The sequence below is a fragment of the Triticum urartu genome, chromosome 3A, assembly GCF_056163025.1.
Source record: "Triticum urartu cultivar PI428250 chromosome 3A, HENAU_Tu73, whole genome shotgun sequence".
NCBI lineage: Eukaryota > Viridiplantae > Streptophyta > Magnoliopsida > Poales > Poaceae > Triticum > Triticum urartu.
In genome coordinates this window covers 484,690,609-484,708,326 of record NC_141875.1, presented here as the reverse complement: position 1 = coordinate 484,708,326, position 17,718 = coordinate 484,690,609, and the positions used below count along the sequence as shown (strand labels likewise).

The 17,718-nt window shown below is 42.1% G+C and overlaps 1 protein-coding gene across 8 annotated transcripts; it reads right to left on the bottom strand.

Moving 5' to 3' along the window:
- Nucleotides 1-1,291: 1,291 nt before the first annotated feature.
- LIG6 (DNA LIGASE 6) lies at nt 1,292-16,522 on the bottom strand. Of its 8 annotated transcripts, none has more exons than XM_048708251.2 (20): nt 14,125-16,519; nt 13,932-14,049; nt 13,749-13,830; nt 13,034-13,136; nt 12,299-12,395; nt 9,585-9,687; nt 9,074-9,202; nt 8,025-8,072; nt 6,789-6,886; nt 6,634-6,699; nt 5,774-5,933; nt 5,556-5,663; nt 4,662-4,711; nt 3,794-3,828; nt 3,632-3,690; nt 2,728-2,889; nt 2,557-2,645; nt 2,389-2,488; nt 1,906-2,023; nt 1,292-1,665 (listed from the first exon to the last, which is right to left on the bottom strand). In XM_048708251.2, the coding sequence occupies exons 1-20, from the start codon at nt 16,385-16,387 to the stop codon at nt 1,457-1,459; spliced, it is 4,197 nt and encodes a 1,398-aa protein (XP_048564208.2). In that variant the 5' UTR covers nt 16,388-16,519; the 3' UTR covers nt 1,292-1,456. The 8 variants fall into 8 exon arrangements, 3 of the variants coding, with proteins under 3 accessions (XP_048564208.2, XP_048564212.2, XP_048564210.2); XR_007299542.2 differs by having other exon boundaries at nt 1,619-1,665; nt 2,389-2,501; nt 14,125-16,521; XR_007299544.2 differs by lacking the exons at nt 1,292-1,665; nt 1,906-2,023; nt 2,389-2,488; nt 2,557-2,645 and adding an exon at nt 4,056-4,140 and having other exon boundaries at nt 2,847-2,889; nt 14,125-16,522.
- Nucleotides 16,523-17,718: the final 1,196 nt, after the last annotated feature.

Sequence of the window (17,718 nt, the reverse complement as noted above, 5' to 3'; positions counted from 1 at the left end):
ACCGCCGCATTGCTGAAAAGAGGCGTTTCAAGCAAGGTTTCTATGTTTGTTTACCCATGCACCGATGGCCGGCCGGCCGACCCTTGTCTGCTGCTTGCACTGCATGTGTGTAGCCTTGCCCGTCATGTCAACTTTCCGGATTCCAAGCCAGCGGATGGATGGATAAAAGCTGGTGGATGGATGGGGGCGTGATTCGTGATCTCCTCCTCGTCACCATATTAACTAGCCCGATCCACCAAAAGGCATGCATTGGGGCAAGCATAAAATGTTACCAAGTCATAGCCTGCCTACCTGTCTTGATTTCTAGCACGAGAAAGAAATGGCCCTTGCCCATCTATCTATCATCTATCTTAATTTGCCTACTGGAGTAGTAGCTAGAGACACTTTTATTCGTAGTACTATATGTAGCTCGATCACTCGCTCGTCAGCAGCTGTACGTCTTTTTTCTGTCACCTCTGGATTCTCAGTTCCAAGTCAATGGTGTCTTTTGTCATTGACAAAATATCCAGTCTGATTGTCTCAAGGCATATTTATATCAACCACACCTAGCTAGTCCAAGAAGGTGGTGCTTTCACGCTTCGGTTATCACCTTTGATTATGCTATATATAATTAATATAATTATTGGTAAGCATGGTACATGAGTAGAGAATTGGTGTGAGCTAATAGTCTGGCAGCCTAGACTTAGACTGCTGCTTTCGTTACGTAGACAAAACGCTTCGGAAGATGAAGACTACAGAGAGCTTCTTGTCTTCCTGCGTTCTCAACTAGTCCCAGAAGAGTATTATTTTCTCCGTCGACAAGCTGGACAAGTTGATGGCTTCATTGTTGTTGTCAATTATAGGCCCTTTCTCGCCTTCATAATAGGCCTTTTTCCTGTACACGTTGACCTAGGCTTTGAGCTTTGAGCTTTGAGAGCCTGTCAAGTCGCCTGCGTGAGTGAGTTGGGGAAATGAAACTGACGTCTTTTGTCAGGAGTTTGTCCGAAGCAACCAACCAAATCGATCATTGTCTTGGGCCCTGTAGCTTTATATCAGTATTATCAATTAAATAACCTGTAAGAGCACTAGTATTGCTACTACACTCTTTAAGAGGAAAAAATAATATATCTTCCAGTCTCGTGGTTTGATACTACCCCTGTCTCAGAATGCAAGACGTTTTTTCACACTAATAACGTCTTACGTTTTGTGACGGAGGGAGTATTTCAGAGCTGGTAACTGGCGCGATTCCTCCCATTCTACTCGCCATGCACGATGAATTTGGTGACAACTCGAACAGTGGAATCCTAGTATAGAATGGCAAATAGCAGAATGGACTGCATTAGAAGGCCTCTGTTTAGTAGTACCACTACACGACCGTACCAGTACGTACAAAAGGTGAAAAGCTGCTACGGCGTTAGCTTCACACTATGCTGCTAATGTACATGAACAAAACGCACCGCGAGGCTGATATCTCTAGTCACTGGTGACTTGCACCCGGGCCATTGCTGCTGACCTCCATCTTCCTGGTTTGGGCTCTGAACATGCTAGCAACGTCGGCGGCCGTGCTGCAATCCTCTGGACTCCGATCTGGAACGCACTGTATGTGCCTCGGCATCCTCACTGAGATACCGCGCGATGGATGCACGATACCGATGGCCGCGTGATGGACAGGGGATAGTGTGAGATCTGCCAGGAAGAAGGAAATTAGACATGCCGTGCTTGCGAGATATCCGTAAATTTCTCCAAGGTCTGTGTGAACTACTACGTGGTACAAGCCCAAGAAAATTAGCCTGGTCCAGGAAAGAATTGGCATTTCCCACAAAAAAAGAGGAATCACCGGGAATGAATTGGCACGTTAGGTTCCCTAATGCACAATGCTGTAGTTTCCAAATGGAGATGTTCTCATGACAGGGCTTCACATTTTACCTGCACCTCGGATCTCCCAAACTTGTTCAGCAGTGAACCACAACTCCGGCTGCTCATCTGTTTTGTAGTACACGGGTTTCTTGGGCAGTATCTTTTCACCAGAATAAAACTCCTTCATCTGCAGATCAGATTTCCAGCAATGCAAGGCATAAACATAGATAACAGCAACATACATAATTCTGATTATGGACAATTTTGCGTTCAAATTAAAACAATATAAACTAATAGATGCCACGGCAATAATTTATCCCTTTAGGAACAAACTCACTAGAATTGCTAGTCAGCCTCTCGCATCCTGTATATCACTACATAATCATTCCGGTATATGTAATTTTCACAGTTCGTCATTCTTTTGTACTTTCAATTTGTCAAAGCAAATATCACATTCAAGCATGTAAGCAACTGCTGGCATGTGTTCTTAAAGATGCCAGGTTACTACAGACAAGTGTGGCATGATTAAACAAAATAACAATTCAAACATACCTCCTTATAGAAATCATCTGAGAAACCAGACATAACACGACAGACACTTTGAAATTCTTCAGATTCAGGGTTGTAGCATGCCATCAGAAAAGGGCTGTACCTGTGAAAACAAACTGAAGCATAAGCTGGGAGCATTTGACTCGATGCAACGGGAAGCGGAGAACCTACCATCCAGCTTTCCGTCCATTTCCATACCATGCACCGATTGGAACTAAGTCAAGGCTATCACCTAGGCCTTCCACATAGTCACGCTTCACCTGCAAACGTCATGCAAGATGTTTCAGAAAAATGTGAGACATTAAGGCAAACGCTTCTTCAGCATACAACAGCAGTTTGCACCTTTAACCATGAATCACAACGCTTGGAAGCAGAGTATCCAGCATCAATATCAAGAGTCTTCAACATTATACCCTCACAAGAAGACTGGCATGCTTTTTCAAAAAAGCTGCTCATTCTGTGTAAAGTGCTAGAATTATCTATCGATGCTTCATCTTCTTCAACCTGCGTAGAAGAAATCGATTCATCTGCAGTTACAAACATGCATGAATAGATTCTAAACAAGCAAGCACAGAAAGAAAGATTGTATAATACGAGCGGTACTCCAGATCTTGCAATTTCAACCAGAGTGAGTTAGTATCCTATGTGACCCCAGCTGACTTAGGTGTGAGGAGTTGACGAACAGTTGCGCCACCTGGCTTCAAATTCCCATGGACTCGAATTTTCCTATCCTCGTATCCCCCCCCCCCCCCCCCCCCCCATGTTTTGTGTCATAGATTTTGATCGCAAATAGTGAGCAGTGTTAAAAGGAAACAAAGGAAAAGGATGAGATAAGATATCAGCTACCATTGACATTAAAAGATGCAGCGTCTTAATTGTAGTAGTGCATGTAGGAATGGCACCGATGGTGGTAATAGCAGATTAGCTAGTACGAGCAGACACTGTCAGAGTTACAATCAATTGAAAACTACAGGCAGTTTGTTTCTACAGTTGTTAGTTCTGTAGTGATGGTGAACTCAGATCGCTGGCGTCAAGTTTATCACCCAAGCTGGCAATAACCACCATGAGATTGGCCTATTTGTGTCTGATGCTGTGATTACTCTATCAAGCCTTGAACTTTGGATGTGTATTCTATTGGTTCAGGCTTTGGGTGTGTCCTTTAGCCCGTGTAGTATTTACCCCTTGAGTCCTGACAACCTTGTACATCCATAAAAGTAAGAGTGTTTCATTTAAGGATGAAACTTACAGTTAACTGCTGAGCTAGCTCCAAGTATGCTGGCTTCTCCTGGAAAAGGTCATGGATGTCTGCAAGGCAAAATGCAGGAAGAGTTCGAGGACATTCTTAGAGGCATTACTCAACAAAGCACATTGTACTTATACAAGTTTTCAAGATGGTACTGAATCATACAGCCTCTCCTTTGACGAAGTGGGTTATCCAATAGCCTGCAGAAAAACACAGTTAAATTCGTTGTATTTTGAATTAAACAATCAAGAGTCGGTTTCTTGTACGTTGGCATTTTGGCATTTCTATTCCACACAATTGCACTTTGCTTTTTACGACTGTTGCAGCTTTGTGCCACATTGCAAAAAATCGGACCAGATATTGTCATCACAAGATGAGACCAGACCAGGCATAACAAACCTGAGTCGGTTCAGTGACATGGGCCAACCTGTTAACTGCCACATGGAGGCCACCTCACTCCTCTGCCACATCCATGCAACACACTCAAGCAAGGCCCAGCCGCGAGTGACGCACTAGTATTACAGGACAATTTAACCTAATGTTAAATGTGGTAAGAATATGTGATCCGAAGTGCAATTTACTCAATAATAAACCATCCGTATAACACATAGGTAAAACGAAGTATAGTTTATAGCAAACATTTCCATTAGGCATCCCACATGACATGACCGGTATGCAATTAAGTTCTCCGAATCATCAATTGTGTAAGAACATTAACATTTTCTACATATCATTACATCACTGATAAACTAAAAGCATAAGACCGTTGTAGTTGACGTGTGGGACAGGCAAACTAAATTCAACTGATAACTAATCACTCTGTGAATAAAAGGATATGAGCAACAGATCTCTCTGCTGATATACAGGATGCTGCCAATCATTGAAAGAGTATTTCTGGCTACAGAACAGGGGTGATTACTCAACAAAATATATTTTCTTTATTAAAAAAAGTCTTTTCAACCATGTACCTAAATACAGGCACTCCATTCATAAAAAAGAACTATAAACTGCAAAAGTGCCTCACAACATTTACCTTTGTCCATTGCAGAACATAATATCAAAAACAAACACACAGATGTCAACCTGCAGAATGGTCAAAATAGTATCAACTTTGGTATTATCATTATCATTCATGATGATAAAAATAAATAGACTGCAATTATAAAAAATGGAATAAACTTGCTGTGATTATTAAATAATTATTTACGAAGAAGGAACTCCAAACATTAGTAGTAGAAAAATAGAATAAACTTGCTCTGATAATTAAAATGATTAGATATGAAGAAGGAAATCCAAACACAGCAAACACAAAAGTACATTATTTGTTCAATTTGTTCAAAGCATAAAATAGTCCACTCACAGTCTCATTGACAATGTGTAACACACATGCTACTATATGTTGAGCAAAGGATACCAGAAATGAGGAAAACAGAAAGACAACTACAAACTTAACAGTGCTTCAAAATAAAAGGACATACATTATCTGTGGCCAAGTGCAACATTCTGAAAAATGGTGGGAAAAGCAATGGCTGCTTCAGTTTAGAGTTTAGCTACTTGTGTTGTGTGTTTCCAAAATTTCCCAACATAGTCATAGATGTGCATCAATCATGTTAGAACATGAATTTCTGCAGATGCACATGTTCTAACATGACACATATATGAATTTCTTGACCCTAAACTCAAGTACCCACCCTTCCATGTACAAAATCCGTCCTCAATAAATAATCCGACAAAACCCGAGAGACGACAAGGAGCCAAGGCTCACTCCACTTAAGCTCTCAATTATAAGAATTATTAGAGAAATTTCTTCGCACTACCTCTTGGTAAAGTTATAGGCATTAATCAAGTAAAGGTGCTATCAAAAACAAAATGCTGATGAGTCCAAAGCAGTAACAGAACTTAGTGGATCGCAGAACAATCATAGCACCTTTATGTTCTGAATTGCAATTGAGGAGTTCTTGCTCCCTCTTTCTCTTGAAGACAATTCTTGGAATGACATCAGCCTATTTCCTTTATTCCTATCGATTCCCACAACCTTGATTTGGACGCGCAAGTATAACAAAAACAATTAGAAGGTAAGTAAGTGGTGAGTGGTCTACTATAAACATAGCACATAGAGAGGTCATCCTCATGAATCAAACTTACTTCAGCATCCAGTATAAAGCTGGCCACCTCTGAGTTGCAAAGCTCTTTGATCATGTTAACTAAATCGGGAAATCGGGAAGTCGAATCTTTCATTTGCCTTGAAAATATTTGCACAGATCCATCAGTTAATCTGTGAATCTGGGCGCGCTGACCATCATACCTGAAAGCAAAGGAAAGTTAGTATGAAATAAGTTATGCATGACATGTCTAAGGACTTAACTAAAATAGTTTCCCTTAGAAACTACAAAAGCGGTCAGAGGACTTTGTGTGTGTGGTTAAGCTTGTAGCTTATGGCAATCGCAGACCCAGATTTCAACATAACTGGCCCTACAAACTATGCAAACTCAACTGGTGTCAAGACAATAGGAAAGTACTCCTCCCTAACTGCTTTGCCCAGGCTCCACAGTTCTCGTGATGCTTAAAACAAAGCCCATGGTTATGCTTGAACTGGTGGCGCTTTGATTTTTGTAGTTCGGTTAACCAACCTCAAGCAAAGTGCAGCTAGAAACGATGTTTTATACTCCCTCCTTGCCAAATTATAGTGCATATGATATTTTTCAAAGTCAAACTTTGTAAACTTTGCCTGAGTATATAGAATAAAAATGCTTACAATACCCAATATATAACAAGTGAAAATATATTTCACGATGAATCCAATGGTATCGTAAATGTTGATAAATTTCTATAAACTTGGTCAAAGTTTACAAAGTTTGACTTTTGAAAAATATTATATGCACTATAATTTGGCACAGAGGGAGTACTTAGCAATTCATAAAAAGTTAATGTACAGTAAGAACAACCATTTGGTCATGAAAGTAGGTTTGCTAGGAAAGAATCTCTTAAGAGAGCAATGTACTCACTTGTACTCACAAGTAAATGCTCTACCATGAAACAACTTCAGTGCTTGAGTGACCCCATTAGTAATTCTGAAAAAAAAAGGAATGAAACCATGATTACAATATAAAATAGGTCAGTTAAAAATAATTGTACTGGAAACAGCATCAAATGCACACACCTTGCAAGCATAGGTGGTATAGGTGTGCCAGGTACCATTGCTAAGGACGAAGCTGCAAATGTAGCGCCTTCACAAAGAAGAGAGGGAACGAGCAAATCCTGAAAATAGTGCCAGCGGGAGTTCCTTTAGAAAAATGACGGCGATCTCTCGCTTGAAGCAAGAACCATCCTGTTTTGGACTAAAAAGCATGGATACGGCTATCCTCGAGAATCCCATCTATTTTTATATCTAAAAAAGAACACTGTGATACGGCAGGGATACAGTATGGACACAGGGGGATACGGGAGCCCAATACCAGTCAATTACAACCCTAACTATGCTGGAGAGGCAACAGACAAGCACCAAATCGACCGTGAGTTGGTCTGTGCCTCTGCCTCCAGCGACCGCGCCGCCTCCTGTACTCATTGCAACCACCGTCTGTACTGGCTGCTACTGCTCTTCTTCCGTTGGCAAGCAAGCTCGAGCGACGGAGCAACATACCTCGCCCTCTGCCCTCATCTCTTCCCTCCCTCCTCTTTCTTCCCCGTCGTTCCTGTTATTGATGCTACTGTGCTGCTGTTGTTACTTTATTGCTGTTGATTTGCTGCTGCTATTGCCTGCCATTGCTGCTGTCCTAAATTAGCTACTGTTGCTGATTTGCTCGATTTGCTACTGCAGACCTGCTGTTCACTTGTTGCTGATTAACAGAGGGAGCATGGCATTTGGGAGTGGAAGCAACAACAATGCTAGCGTTGACAGTGAAGAGGGTGAACTTAGGGATGGTGTTCCAAATCTTAAGTATCCTCTGTTGTTATCATTTTGTCTTTATACACACACACACACTTGCTGATCCCGTGTCCCCGTGTAAGTATCCTTGTCTCTGTGTCCCCGTATCAGTGCCTTTTGAACCACCACTTGCACCATTTTCCACAAGCACATAGATTAACTTATAGCCGTTCATATTATAGACACCACATAATTACTATTTAAAAGGGCTGTCATAAAATGAAGGGAATTTAATATTACAAGTTGTACATCAATTTTCTATTACAATATTAATGCGCTATGATGAAGGTTAAAAATTGTTCTCTTGACAAACTCACCAGAGCTCTTTTGGAAAGGACATAGGTTTTCTAGCAATGTAAGCTAGATAGTAGATACTCAGCACATTTAACATTGATGTAACCAATAGCTAGGAAATACGAAAGTCTGTACCATCATATATCAAATGAAATAAGTTCATTAATGATTACTCACCATATTAGGAATCACATTGTATGCCTCAGTAACTTCAGTTGAAAGGCTCTGCTCAAAGAGGAAGGTAGAATTCTTGATTCAGAAAGTGTAAAAAATCAAATCATTATATAGTAAAGATGTGCAAAAGTGGATAGTGAAGAATCCATGTTTTCTCCACGAAGTTCTCGTAAGAATAAGAAAAAGAAACATTTTAGAGCCCAGCTATTAAATTAAGTTTCCTCCAATTCACCGAAATATTTTTATAGTTAGGGACACAAAAAATTCAAACTTTCGCATCTTTGTAGTCGCTAAGAGAATGGAGGTGCCATTTTCACGCTCTGTGGTAAGAATTAAGATTCTAGCAGTAATATATAATTTGGCGTCAAGCCTCAAGTATTTTTCCTAATAAATCACGACAGACAACAGTAATACAATTTTCCCTAAGATACTCAACATGGGCACTTAGCAAAATAGACCGGTTTTTTCTCTTGCCACTTACAACATGTAATGTACATATCGTGTAGCATTGGCTTCATCAAGGGACAGATGGTTAAAATGTGCTGACGCATTCATTTACTTCTAATTAATAGATATTGCAGTATTTTCAGGATTGCAAAAAAGAGACACATGCACACATACCTACGTGTGTGTGTCCTCCAAGTACATGTCTAGAATTGACAGAAGGTTCCTATAGAGAACTGAGAAACGTGATGATCTAGAGCATTATAGTATATGGTTAGATGCTTGGTGGCGTAGCTATGTTCTCTTTTCAAGTACCTAGTATGAGACTAAGAGTTTATATTACCATAACCAAGCTAATGTCGAAGGAAAGTATGAGATTGGAGTAATGGTTCTATGGTAGTGTGCAAAATATTAGCAAGCGACGGTCACATCTAACATTAAAAAAAAAAGTAGTACTAACAAGAGCACAAGTCAAATCTGGGGCCTCAAAATCACCTGCCCCCTAGTATAGGCCGGGAGACAAGCCATGCCCCATATGAGCAAAGCTCAAACCCTCAAACAAAATCATTTGCAGAACAAAAGAACAGGCTCGGCTTAGTTAAACAAACCTGCAATTGTGATTTTACACCCTCCAAGGATACCACAGGGCCTGTTGAACATTTTTCATGAAGAACAATGGCATGTGCAAGAGCGGGTAAGATTGTCTTCATCATAGCGCCAATACGCAAGTTACGGACCTGTTGGTAAAACACACCCACACACACGAAAGGGAGGAGGGTAGACATAGGAAAATCCAAGATTGATTAGTTATTGCCATACTAATTCAGATAGGTTCACAAAGACTTGGAAGCATGAACAAAGATAATGAGAACAACAAATACATAATGAATTAGATACTGAAACTGAGGCTTTCTTTTGCTAATATAGCATTTGTATACTAGGATTTAACAAGTGTGGGAATGGATGGAAGCTGTCCATCATGTGAGAAGGATGAATTAGAAGATAAGTAAGCACAGAAGACCAAAACCACAAAATCGAAGTATAATCTGCAGTTATTATATGCAATACAGACTCAGGCGCAAAATAGAAATTTACAAGCATAAAGGAAGGATGCCTCACCAGCGTTCTAACAAGAAATTTCATTTCCATTTCTCTGCAAGACCGAATAAGATGCAACACAAGAATTTTTCTCCTCCCAGCACTCCCACCACCTGATATTGCACTAAAATGAAAATAAAAACTGACGAAATTAAACAGATTATCATTTCCCTGTGGCAATAAATGATATCATGCGAAGTATGATTATTATTAAATTTTATTATCTATTTATCTTGAAAGAAAACAGTGAGATTATTGCATGAAATAAAGCCAGAATATTCAAAGATTTAACTATTTGCTTATTACTACATTAAAAAAAACAGAAGTATGAGACCAAAACTGAACAGAAAATAATGCAATCTACAGTGACCGGTTATTTACCATCAGTTGCTAGGATACAAAGTGCCTATGGAACTTTGACAAGACGGTTCTTATGCGATATGACATGTACGTCATGTTAATAATTGATAGGGTTGATAGTATAATCATCAAAAATTGTATTGTAAGCAGACGACAGATATGATACTAACCATACAAAAGGAATTATAATCCGGATTAAAAGTAACTCAGGTTTAACCTTAGCCATCTATGTATAGCAACCCGTGGGTAATTAAGATATTGTGCATGTACGGAAAGATTCCTGGATTCTATTAGAGACAGTGACGGAGGCAGTACCCGGCAAGCCAGGACAGCTGCCTGGGCTCACCTGCGAGCTGTTCCTTCAATCATAGCTGTGACATCATGTAATTATTAGCTAAAGCTACCGTCGTTTGCCCGGGCAAATTATTCTTGGGCCATCTTGGTCTTCTAAGCCCATCTAATTAACCTATACGGTTGCCCCTAGGCTCATGGCTGGTCGAGGGAGGAGGTAGGAGGACTGGTTACAAAACAATACGCCCACATTCCCTAAAAAAATTTAACAATGTGCCCGCACAAATTAACGCAGCCTGCTCACGCCTCCTCCCTCGAGCAGTTCGACTGGCCGCCATGGTTCGATAGTTGCAGACAAAGAACGCCGCCGATGATTTGTCAGCGTTGGCGCAGCTCCTCCTAGCAGGAAAGACGACAGTTGACACCTGACAGCTCCTCCTTCCAGCCATGAGCCATTCGTGCCGACGACTGATTAGGTGAGGTAAGTTCAGGTTAACTGGATTTGGAGATTTTATATAGTGGACGCGCGCGCGCACACACACACAAATTTGTGGAATGATAATTCATGCCTTGAATTTGGGGGTTTTAATATTTGTTTGTAATTTGCACGGATATAGAAAATTGGGGATTCCAACGTTTTGAGCAGGTTCATTAAAGAAAAATCAATCTCACTCCACATCAGTATTACTTCTTCTCGACTCCTCTAGCCTAACCATTGTTAGTTAGTTCAATCATTCTAAATCACCAAATTTCAATCTTATGTTATTAAAATATTTGATATGAGGAGATTTTTGGTTCCTAGAGCAAATATTTAGAATGCAAATGTTGTGCAGCCGGAACTCTGACACCGGCATGAGAACAAGACCCTAATGTTGTTCATCTTGAATTAGCTTTACTATTGCCGGTGTCAGGGAACTTTCTTCGTAACGAAAATTATTGTGAATAAGTTTTTACACCTCCACTATGAATTGCTAGTTTTTACTTTTTAGTTTGGTGGGTCTTATTTTTTGGTGCTTCATCAGGCATTTGGATACCTAGTATTTTATTCATAACTACTATTGTTTATCCAACTAATAGTTGTCATATTTAATTTCAGGTTTTATTGAAATTATATGTATGGAAAATACAGTATCGGTTGTTTGACTTATAGTTCCAAGTATCCGGTTACGGTTTTCTGTCTTTCTAGTTAGCTTGCAGCCCGTCCCGGCTCCTAGTTTTTCCTGGCTCCACCACTGACTAGAGATGCAGGTGTACAGTTATACTCTCTATTATTTTCTGTTGTCTTTCTAGTTAGCTTGCAGCCCGCCCCGGCTCCTGGTTTTTCCTGGCTCCGCCACCGATTAGAGATGCAGGTGAATAATTTTACTCTGCATCGTTGTTCCACAATACTGAAGATCGCAAACAATAGTCAACAGCTTTGAGATACGGTAGCAGATATGAGTATCCTGGTGGCTCTAAAATATAGACCTATATGGCCTTTAAACCAAGAATAATTACCACTTTGACATGTTCTTTTTTTTCAGAATTCTCAAGCAAATAAAATTTCATCTGCCATATAATATTTTTCTTTGCAAGATAATATCATTATGGTTAGAATGGCTGCAAGTCCCACCACAGTAACTAGACCCAAACCACTCTATAGCACTGCAACAGTCTATTCACTCAGTGATTACTGATTAGGGAGTAGGGGCTGGTTCATGCAAGTTACTGGAATACTTATCAACTTTGGTTGAGCAGGTGACAGACTGGATAGAAGCCTAGGTTTTGGTTATGAAAGAAGCCAAACATCTTAGTTTAACAAAGTGAGACTCAACTCTCGAGTTACTAACTTGAATGTTGACTTGACCTACCTTATCCATTATGACTACAACTTGCGCCTAGATGATGAGGTGGCACCCAAGTCGTTAGTCAGCCAGGAAAGAATTGTATGTGTTGCAAGAACGAAAAATACTCAGGGAAGAACTGTTGTAGCATGTAATATTGAGTAGAAAGAAAGGTGGACGATTGACCAATCATTATGGTAAAATAGATATATAAAGGTAAAATGAACATCAAACGAAGATATCTTTTTTTGTAAATAAGACCTTAGCTTTCGTAGTGTAGAATATACATCCCGAACTGAGAGTGGACGAGGAGGAGCAAGTAGTGTTTGATTCTGACGGCATTCTTGGGCAACATCACCTACAAATTACACAACAACTGCTGTTGATACAATATACTGTAATAAAGAAAACTATATTTTGAACATTAAATAGCTTATATCCATAGAACAAATGGCGTAACATAGATAACAAATAATAGGAGTTAATATCATCCCAAAAGTAGTTACTCTCTTCGTCCGGAAATAAGAGGAATATTTTGTTCGGTTAAGACAAGACATTGACCAACAACAAAATCAATTGATATGTAATATTACATGCCATAAATTCAGTGCCAATAGATTTGTATTCAGAAGTATCATGATTGTGATTTTGTATCACATAAACCAAATATTAATAGAGTACTCCCTCTGTAAAGAAATATAAGAGCATTTGGATCACTAAAGTAGTGATCTAAACGCTCTTATATTTCTTTACGGAGGGAGTAGTTGTTGGTCACTGTCTTGTATTAACCAAACAAAATGCACCTTACATTTCCAAGCAAAGGGAGTAACGAATAATAACTCATGCATGAAGCTACAGACTGATGTTGGAACTTCTCAAAAGCCTGTCAAATGGATTGATACGCAACGACACAGCCATGAGACCATGCGGTAGGCTATTTCCTCCAAACTAATAATATGAAACAACAATATTGCTACTTTTAACTTTTAGCCTTACCAAGATCACCGTAAGTTTTGTACATCTCGTGTATTTTAGATTTGCTCGTTCCTAGCGACTCCTCCATAGCAGATATAACTAGACTGCCGCCAATGTTTAGTTCCTAGCTTCATTAACAGGAATGGAGTTAGTGTGTTGGTGTGTCATGAAAATTGACTAGGCATAATGAAAGCATTTCAAAAAAAAAAAGATGAACATGGAAGGGAAGACTAAAGTACAATGCTAGAAGAGTAAACTACACTGGAGGTCCTAAAAGTATTCTAAGTGTGTCAAGTAGGTCCTAAAAGTTTGAAATCGTTCACCGCGGGTCCTATATGTGTATTTTACCCGCGACTTTTAGGACCTATTTGACACAATTGGAATACTTTTAGTACCCACGGTGAACGACTTACATACATTTAGGACCCACGGTGAACGATTCAAACTTTTAGGACCAACTTGACACACTTGGAATACTTTTATGACCTCTAGTGTATTTTACTCATGCTAGAATAGGATAATGTGTATTTAAACAGTAAATGAGGGGTTTGAAAGAAAGCATTTGACAAGAAAAAGATTTGTCGATACTCCATAACTTAAGTTTGGCAATCAACTTATCTTTATTGATATAGAGTTTGTTCGGTATAAATTTCCAATGTTTCAACTGAGATGTTAAAAGGAAGCAACCAACAGTAGATATGGGGAAAGTGCGAAGTACGGCAATTACTGTAGTTACCACATTTTCATGGTCCGGAGAAATTTTGTTAGTACATAGATAAACAGCAGGTAGCACATCATCAGGTGATAAGGCAAGCAAACTGCATTCAAAGGTAATAAGATATTAAAATGGTGAACATTTCAGTGGATGATCAACAGCAACATGGATAGGTAAACTATAAAGTGATAAACATTGGAAAACCTCCTGAACATGTTGCAAAGCATGGCAGTAGTTTTGATCTTCCCTTTTTCTCTTTCTACAAGATCAAAAGTGCGAGCCAAATGCAAGTATGGCGCAGGCTGTCCTGCTGTCCAGCAAGCTGCAGAAGTGGACATACATGGCATGACTCACTACAAAGCAAGGTGATAAAAACTCTCAGCAGCTAGTAGCTAACCATGCTCAATCGGCCGATACTTTTCAACTGGCAATGATATATTCATCAAATCTGCTTGTGCTACAGAAGTTTGTACATACAAGTTTTGCATCTTTGGAGTAGCCTGAGAAGAGTTGTGGACCATGTTTGTGTTATCATATTTATCTATCATCTCATTTTGTGTATTCTGCGGCACAATACTCTTGTCACTATCAGGTACTTTATTGTTTTGGATTTTACTGTAAAACATGTCAACTGCTACATTCACATCTCCTTTTGTCTTCTCAAGCAAGGAAATTGCAGATTCTCTGGACATGCTGCCATCTACAATCTGAAGAAGCTGGTTTACTCCCTGCTTGTGTGATTCCACAATGTCCATTGACTGGTTGTTATTCTCCCCATTGTTTTGATGTGGATCAACTGTTACTTTATTGGCTGACTCACTTTTAGAAGCAGCTGCCGTTGCTCTACCAAAATAGTTTGTGATTGTGGGTTGCTTGGGTCCACCAGCTTCTGTTGAGGCAGTTGATTTTCCTTTCTTTTTTGACTTGCTTACAGTACTAGAACCCCTCTTTCTTTCCTTCTTCGTTTGATTCGACTTCATTCTCACAGGAGTCAAGTTTACGAGCTTGGCAGAATGCTCCATGGGCTTCTGTGAAAACGAAGGAACTTCCTGCTGACTACTTGTGTCAGCAGAAGATCCAAGATCAGAAGTACGAATTTCCACTGACTTAGGCTTTTCATTATTAGAACCATTTGCTTCTTCAAAGAAATCTCTTTCCCGCTCAAAGAAGGCAGATGCTGATTGAACAACATCACCACCTGAGCTCATCAACAGGCCCTGAATCTGGTCCTGGTTGACCCATGAGGGTAGGAAATCTGACAGTTCTTTCTTCATTCCTTCTGTAATCTTAATCTCCAAATTGTCTGGTAGTTCAGAAACAGAATTGTTTTCTGGTAACGAAGCAAACTCCTCCCCATCTTGTTCTCTACAGCATTTGGCCAACACATCCTCATGGCTAAGAGAAGCATGTGCCGATCTTCGATTGAATGCCATCAGGAACTCGTGTTTGTTTGCTGTCTCATCCACCAATCCAACAAAATGTTTCTGTAAAGCAATTGCCTCCTTACCATCAAGCTTCCCACCATCTACTCCCACAGTGGGAATTACCCGTTTTGGGTGCAAGAACTTCACATAGTCCCGCAGCTCATCATAGCTCGAGTGCTCACTATAAGGTACAAGATGTATCTTGAGTGAATCCTTCACTCTAACTGCGAACCTTTCCTTCTTGGTCTCGTACATCCATCCGGTTGGTACAAACCCAACTACCTTGGTGTATCCTCTCTCCACCATGATCTCCTTCATTTTCACAAAATTCGGCCGAAAATAGGGCCATGTCTCCCCCAAAATATTCCACCCTATGACATGCACATCTGTTGCTGAAGCGTCTTCAGTAAAAACTTCCTTCTCCCCACCAAACCCCAATACTGTCAAAATCTCCATCTTTCTACTATCCACATGAATCGCGCACCCGCAGCGCCTTGCAACCTCCAGCAGAATCCTCTCTTTGCCCACAACATAAGTAGCGATCAAACACAAGACGCGCTCTCCAGCCGCCCCACTCTCCTCCTTCACCTGCTTTATCGTGTTGACAACATACTCCAGTGACTCCTCTTGAGAAGGAAATGTAAATTTGGGGTTACAGTATGTGGTGTCCAGGAATAACGCATCAGCACCGACGAATTCCAGCAGATTAGGGTTGCTTCTCATGGAGTGCGTATATCGGAAGTCACCGGTGTGCACATACCTCTCCGGGTTTGGTCCAGGGGAGGTGAAGAGGAACTGGACGGCCCCAGGGCAGTGGTTGGCATCGACGGCAACAACACCCCAGCCATCAACGGTGATGCGGACGTCAATGTCAATGGAGACGATGAGCTCCGGCGGCACAGAGAGCACGGAGGCGAGTAGGCGGGCGGTGGGAGCGGTGCAGAAGACGAGGCCACGGCGCCAGGAGGGCCCGAGGCCGGCGTAGTGGTCGGAGTGGAAGTGGGAGAGGAAGTAGGCGACGGAGAAGTCGCCGGCGTGGCGGAAGGCGTCGACGAGGAAGCGGGAGTTGGGGATGAGGCCGGTGGGTGGCACGGAGGCCGGGACGGGCGGGGTGGCGGCGGAGGCGGAGAGGGGATGGGTGTGGGCGGGGGTGAGCGACGCGAGCGAGGAGAGGAAGAGTGTGGAGGTGGTGACGGAGAGCGATTTTGAGGCGGGGGAGCAGAGGAGGGACGCCATTGGTTTCGGTGGAGGGTTTAGGGTTTGAGCGCGGCGGCGGCGGCGGCGGCGAGGAAGCGCATGGTGCGGTGGTGGCGCTGGCGCGCAGACAGCCAAGAGGAGAGAGGGGGGTGGGGGGCCGTGGAGGCCCGCTGGGTCCATGAAGAAGGTTCGGCTCGGAGCCGCGGCGGTTTCCAACAGGTGTTTTTTTCTCTTTGGGAAAGAAAGAGGTAAAAGCACGGCAGGCCCAGGAACTTGTCGCGCCCGTGATGTTTTGGTTCACAAACTTGCAAATCCTTACTCCGCCACCCAAAAACTTGCAGCCGATGTGCAAAAAAGCCCACAGCCAATCCCGCTGCGACATCTGGCGCCACGCTGGCAGAGGCGGTCGTCGCATGACTTTGCAGAAACCCCCTGGCCTTTACCAGTAATGAACCCGCACTCCACATCTCTCCCTCTCGTTCCCCATTGCAGCTCCAGCCAAATCCCTAGTTTCTCTCCCTCTTGTTCCCCACTGTATCGCCCGACGCAAGAAGCATGAGAGCTAGGTCGACGGCGGCGGCGAGTCTGGGCTGTGGAGCGAGCGGCAAGGAAGGGTTGCGCCATTGGAATCAGTGGAGCCATGCTTGATTGCCCCTGTTCTTTGTGTTTGCACTGACGGAGTACATGTACTGAAACCTGACAGAAGAGTACTCCCTCCGTTCCAAAATTCTTGTCTTAGATTTGTTTACAAATGGATGTATCTATTTCACATTTTAGTGTTAGATACATCCGTATCTAGATAAATCTAAGACATGAATTTTGAGACGGAGGGAGTAGTGAACAGGCTAAACTGAAAATAGAACGCATGGGGTGATAAGAGCGAAATGTGGGTGCTTCTTATACTCGTCATTGTCAGATGAGAGTACAATTGGGTTCTTGTTGTTGCCTTGTTGAGTTGACGTCGAGGAAGACGCAGCGGCAGTCGCTGCCCTTGCTCGCTCTCTGGCTGCGCGCTCTGGTTCGGCAGCCCGACGGAGGACGACGTCTGCCTGCGCCGTGGACCAGGACGCAACTATGATGGCGTCGTCGAGCTGCTGCTTGGCTGCGCGCAGAGCCTCATCGGCATGCGTGGTGAGCAATGATGCCTCATACAGCGGAGCTGGTAGCTCGAAGATGACTTCGTCAGGCGGTAGGTATTCATCGCCTCCAGCCTCCCTCCGTTGGGCGCACCGTCTCTCCTACACCTCCTTGAACCCCGCCTCCTCCCATGCATCTTCCAGCTCGTGCTCCCGACGGACAGCAGCGAGATCCGCAGTAGTTGGCTCGATATCAGAGTTCGCGGTGGAGCGGCTCGAGTAGCTTCGCGTGGC